At 36.8% G+C, this 6,400-nt stretch overlaps 1 protein-coding gene across 3 annotated transcripts in view; it reads right to left on the bottom strand.

Annotated features, from left to right (window-relative positions):
- Positions 1–225: 225 nt before the first annotated feature.
- LRBA (LPS responsive beige-like anchor protein) overlaps positions 226–6,400 on the bottom strand; it is a 367,611-nt gene continuing 361,436 nt past the window's right edge. For all 3 annotated transcript variants that reach the window (XM_042828457.1, XM_042828458.1, XM_042828459.1), the window contains exons 55-56: positions 3,987–4,138; positions 226–1,769 (exon numbers count right to left, since the gene is read on the bottom strand). In XM_042828457.1, coding sequence (XP_042684391.1) covers positions 1,679–1,769; positions 3,987–4,138 — 243 coding nt within the window. In that variant the 3' untranslated portion in view covers positions 226–1,678. The remainder of the gene's footprint in view (positions 1,770–3,986; positions 4,139–6,400) is intronic.

The following is a 6,400-nucleotide window of genomic DNA, read 5'->3' as shown; positions in this document are numbered from 1 at the left end:
TAACTACAGTCTTTGCTTAATTAGATCATCCTGCTACACAAAACATATAAAAGTAACTTTACTGATACCACTATAACCATATCAGTTTAAAAATGCAGAACACAGAAAACTTAATCACCTTGGCATAAACAGCAGAAGTACTTTTAAATGTGTCAGCCACAGCACCTGTTTTCTCTCTTGTTAACAAACATTGAGCCACAAGAACACAATACATTCCAATGAAGCTCTCAATTACAAATGCAATTTTATTTAATTTCTTCACTCAAAATGAATTTTCTCATTCCAAATCTTTACTTAAAGAGATAGTAGCTAAATGCTTAGAAAAACAGGAATTGCTGTAGTAGGCAGCTAGAGAAATGTAGGTATCAATATAGATAGGGAATGTAAATTTCAACTGATAGATCACAACATACAAATAAGATATTTTTATGCAATACAGACTTACAAAACAATAACAGTTCTTTTCACAAATATTTTCACAGAGTTCTGCACAGCAATCTTGTAGAAAAGTAGACTTGTGCAACACCAAAATAACTTATTGTTCCTTAATATAAATTATTTTTCATTTCCTAAAAGAAAGAGAGAATTTCACAAGATTGGACAGGACCTGACTAGTTTTGGTGATAGCAAAATATAAAAGATGTTCCTGCCATATACAGAAAAGGAACAAGGTGTGTGCTACAGTATTGCAGGGGTCAGTTCTGGACAAACAAGAAAGCAACCTGCAAGTCTAGTGCTTCTGCTGCTGTAGAGAGGCTGTGCACCAGCAAACATTTGCCTTTCTAGTGCTTTCACAGTCAGACAGCAGAAGTGTGCTTTGGTAAATGCACCTATTTAAAAAACAATAACAAAAACACACACAAAATAAACCCTGCTTCTGCAGGTTTCTGATTTGAGCTTAAGGCTTTCAAATAGCCTTCCTGATTTTGAGGAACAATCTACATTTTGGTGTGCTTTGAAGGAGATGTCAGGTGAAAACTGGAAGGATTCACACTCGATGCAACACAAACTCCGCTGCTCTCTTAACTGCACATTAACATCCGACTAAAAAAGAACTAATTGTCTAGGCCTAGGAACACGCCTGAATATTAACATTGATGGAAACCATTTGCAAAGTTTAACATTACGTTAACCATAATTTAAATATTACTTCTGATTTTCAGAAATGTCAGTGCTGATGTAGTACAATCATTTGGAAAAGTACAAGACAAAGTATAGTATCGATAGTACAGATTAAAACTCCCCAAACGTAATTCATTTCCATTAGGTTAAAATCATATATTCTTCAAAATTATAGATAAAGCTTCAGGTGGAAAAATCTGTTTCTTCATGACACAGCTAGAGCATAAGTTTTAACTGACTTTAAGTTTCTTTTTCATACTGGGATCAAAATAGACTTCTCATTATGACTAAAAATATAGATTTTTAACTACAGATCCCAGCAGCCATTTTTCTGCTTCACTGCCCTGCCCCCAAAAAGTCAAGCAAAGTCTACAAAAATAGCGATTAACTTTAAAAAATAGGTTGCTTCTCCCAGCAAATTTAAGTTACATTCAGATAGGATATAGCTATTTATAAGGAGCCATGCTGTGACAGGACACCAAGGGAGGCGTGCTATGGTCAGTCTCATTCTGACAACAGCCACCCACATCAGTGCTAACTGTGGTCTCCGCAAAGATCAGTATCTGGTTTGATATTCATGATGCCAACGATTGAAGTCATTGTAGAAAACCACTATGCTCCCCGATGCCATCCCGGTCAGTATGCACCTGAGGAAAGCACAAAACCATATCAGTCAGTGAACCAATGTGTGATCAGGTCTGAGTTAGCACACCAACAGATTACACCAAGACAGGTACAGGAAGGGAGCTGGAGCTGGAAGGACTTACCAGGCAGAAAAGCTGGGCTTTCCAAGAACTTCAGCAGGCTGAATTTAGCTAACACTGACATCTGCACAGGCACTGACAGAAGATTTATGGATCTCAGAGTATACAAAACACCATGCAACAGTTTGCACGAGCGACCTGAAGCCACCATTTACTCAAAAGTCATACAACAGGATTGTTTACCAGTGCCACTGTCCTGCAAGACCTCTTGAGATTATTGTCTGGCTTGCTTATTTGCTTTTTTGGGGAGTATGGGAGTAGGATGAAGTAGTGGTGAAGGAGCAAAGTGGAGAAGGGCTGGGAAACACTGGGAAACGTTTCGTTCAGTCTAGCCTTCCCCATTTAATCCATGAAGGAACTGGATGTGGGCACAGGCCTTCAGCTGGACATGTAAATGTTCAGGTTTGAAAGCAATTTGAAGGCTCTGGAGGTTTTGAACATTCATGAAATCACTCTCCCACTAAGGTACTCATACTTTCTAAATAACGAACATTACTCTTCTACTAGATATCGTTTACATCTATTTGAAAAGCCACAACTCTGACAGAGCTGGCAGTGAAAAGAGCTTCTGTATCATCATTTCCACTGTTTCATATTTAAGTGTTATGAAAGTCAAGGGTGTGATGACACATAAAACTCTGGCATTTTGGAAGAAAAAATCCTCTGAATGAAAAGGAAATATCAGATTGAAAAGCTGCAATTTTTCCTTCACAACAAAGATGAAATAGGAGATCATCAAAACCCTGCATTTTGATAATGTCACTATTTCATTTCAGTAGAACCTTTTTGATTGTTCATGTACTAGATTAAAACTTTTCTTATATGCTACACCAATCAAACATATGCATTCTATATTCATGCATACCAAAGACTTTAAACCCTCTTCTGTGTTTCTTTGTCTTCAAACCCAAAACAATTGGGTAAACGTATACGTGCTCACATTAAATTTCAATTTATTGATATGCAAATATGATGATACCATGCCATTCATATTACAGCTTACAAATTCTCTAACTGCAAAACTGTATACTGTTTTCAGGAGTCTAAAATTCAACACCTTATGTCAAGCTTTTGATATACTTTTATCTTATCAGCACTTCATTTTGAATGGAACAGCTTTTTTTTTTTTTTTTTTGGAACTGCTTATAGTTTCTAATTATGCTTAACAAGAAGTTGTTGAATGTTTAACTGAAGCCCACAGATTCTGCTGGCTTGTGTTTTTTCAGAGTTCATTTTATATTATGTGTTAGAAATACAGTCCAGCAAAAAAAAGTTCAAATATTCACTACAGATATTTTATTCAGTATGGACTTCCACTTCAGTGAAAGGTTAAGAGTCTCATCTATATGCTGTACTGCATAATGTGGGCATTCCTAAGTGATTTAGATCAAGCCTCCTTGAAAAGCACACAGAAACTCCAGTAAGCAAACAAACTAGAGACAATACAAATCTCAACCCATCAGCTAGAAGTGTACAAATGAAATTAAAAAACCGTCCTGTAACAAAGAGTACTTTTGTAATAAAAACAACAGCTTTTAAGTATAGCAGCATTGGCAAATGCAATGTAAAAACACAGTTAAAACCTAATTTGATCGCCTTCAATAGAAGGAATCTTTGAGGAGGGTCGTGATTTATATAGGTAAAATCACTTTTCTGGAAATGAAAATTAGTATTTACCAAACTGTGGATGCGTAGTAGGAATCTTACTGTGCAACTGTTCTAACTATTCTATTTTTTAACAAGAAGATCTGGAATTAGGAATGTGATTAGTATAATAAGTGCAAGAAGAAATATAAAAAGCACATATGTTACCTTCCTCTGTCAACTGACCCATACCATACAAGCACAGGCCAATACTCCAACCTATTCATCAAGTCTGCCTTTCTTGAATCCTTCTTCATTCTCAGCAAGAGCTGAAATCCTCGAAAAGATTACCTGCCCTACATATGGCACTCCAGAAAGAAACTGATGTAAGTACAGAATTGTCAATATAATCATCAGGACCTGAGATACACAAAAAATGAGAAGCAAAAAAAGACGTAATTTGACAGCAAAAATGCGGTCTCTGAAATTCTTGCAAAGATCAGACTTCGCTCTAACCTTTGGTCATATGACAGGGCCATGGATCGGATTCCAGCGTCACAGCCTGGGTAAGCAAAAAGCTTCTTCAGGTCCCACATCTGCCATATCATGACAACTCCATTGTCTCCACCTGTAAGCAGATACTGTCCATCTCTACTCAGCTGAATTGCCTAAGGGAAAAAAACATGGATTTTTGTTAGGTCAAGATATTTTTTTTTCCTCCTCTTACATTTCATAAAAGTTTTCATACGGGCAGCTGAAAGTCTACGGAGATTTGATACCAAAACAAGCTTTTGGGAAACAAGATGTTATTATTCTAGACAGCCCTAGTTAAGTTTTACTGTACCTGTGATTTATTCCATATTCCAAAGATTTAATATGAGCTCAACTAAGGAAATTTACTCTTCTAATTAACTAGATGTACAAGATTCAGCAGCACAGGTATCTGATGTTCCCCCAAGTGCCTTTAATACTATTCCAAGTAGATGCTGCCCTCACTGGCAAAGGACTGAACTGATGGAGGGAACTGAAATGTTATAAAAATTACAAGAACTCTTTTTGACTGGCCTTGTTAGATTCCTGCTCTGAATTAAGAGGACAGTGATTTGCCCTTGATAATGGAGACTGTGTCTCCATATGTCCTGATGATGACAAACTCACTGGTTTATGCTTCGATTTTGCAAGGACCTAAGCATTGATGGCAAAACTATATTTGAAAACTTTGTTTGGGATCCAGATCATACTAAAAGATCGGACATAGTTTGTACAGCTAAGACATTTTAAAACAAGTTTCTGATCTGCTTCAATGCTTCTTAAATGCTACTGGAAAAATAGAGATGAATACTGAGTACCTGGAGGGGAAAATAACTTTCCTCACTTATGTGACCACTGTATCACTGACCACAATACTATCTGATATCAAGATGACTGCAAAGCATGACAAATATTGCTTCAAAAGGAATTTTGCCAGTTTAGAGAAATCAAAAATATTAAAAGGATTATCTTGAACTTCTGTTAAAATAAAACACATCCTGTGAGGTCAGACAGATTACGATCCATCTACCTCAGTACTGTGGGCTACATGCTGGTAACTCTACATTCCCTTCACCTTGTGCTCCCTGGCACCCACAGTCACTGATCAGGAATTTCAAAAAGTACATCTCTGTCCATTCCTCTTAGTATCTGTTTATGGACCATACTGATATGGACCAGGTCCATGTTAAATTCAGCCCTACTACACCTGACCCTACCAATTTCTAGACTCCATTGCGCCTACTTCCAATTCATATTTTCTATTCACTGTTTTCTGCTACTTCGTGCCTTCTGCCAGTTCTCTGATAAGTTGCTACTTTCTCACCTCTAATTCTCTGTTCATTTTCTTCCTGCAAACATTTTTTCATTCTGTCCTCGGTTCTATCCTTGATTCCTTTCTTCTCCGCATCCCCTCCTTTTTCTATCCCCATTCAGGCTCACTTCATCTCATTTTTTATTATGGAAATTTTGTGCAGCTTACTGTTAAGGTTGATCGTTGCAGGGAAAAATTTGCATCTCGTGCATTGCTGAACTGCATGTGTTTAGTACCAAATGCATATGCTATGCATTACCTCCTGAGACTTTTCAAAGATGTGTGAATTGCCCAAGATTGGGCAGCTTTTCAAAAAAACACAAGTCCTTCATACCAGAACTAATCCTGGATAAATTTCAACTTCTTTGATACAAAGCAGAGAGCCACAAAACTTTTCAACAGAACAATGTAAGCTTTGAAATTCTAAACAAACCTATCTGTATAAAAACATACTACAGATTGGTCAACTTGTACTGAATCACTGTCAGTAGAATGCAACAAAATGCCTGAAGATGGCACAAGCAAAGTTCCAGCTCAGAAGTTCAAACGTAGGAAATAGAAAAAGAATTTAAGTCAGGGTCTTGAAAACACATCCCTCTATGGTGAAATAAGTACATTGATATTTGCAACTTCTGCTGCTTCAACCTTTTTCATAAGGCAAAGCTTAGACTGTGCTTTTTAATTCCTCAGGAAGAGGAAGTTGTTGGCATTTTTAATATACAGGATATATAATGCCCATACTACAAACATGGGAGAAATCAAATCACACAAAAAAGTTACATTCATGCAACATTAAAGTGCTTATACTGACTGCTGACAAGCTTAGAAATCATAATAAACAGTCAATGCAAGATACTGCTTCATGAACAGCAATAACTGAAGTCAGACACAGTGCCTATCTGTATTTTTGGTACTGCTGTATTCCATTACTATGTTGCTGAATGCGTCCTTTAAGAATTACATCGTGTACACACTTAGACTAAAATAGAGTTTCTCTAGGTGACTTTATACCATCAGTTTTGAGTGTTCACTCAATTTCCAACTAATCACAATGAATCACACTGCTAAGATGGTATTCACACAATAA

The sequence above is a fragment of the Centrocercus urophasianus genome, unplaced genomic scaffold, assembly GCF_019232065.1.
Source record: "Centrocercus urophasianus isolate 14NV4802_14NV808 unplaced genomic scaffold, USGS_Curo_1.0 seq_3, whole genome shotgun sequence".
NCBI lineage: Eukaryota > Metazoa > Chordata > Aves > Galliformes > Phasianidae > Centrocercus > Centrocercus urophasianus.
Note: the sequence above shows the minus strand (reverse complement) of the source record. Positions and strands in the feature narration are given on the sequence as shown.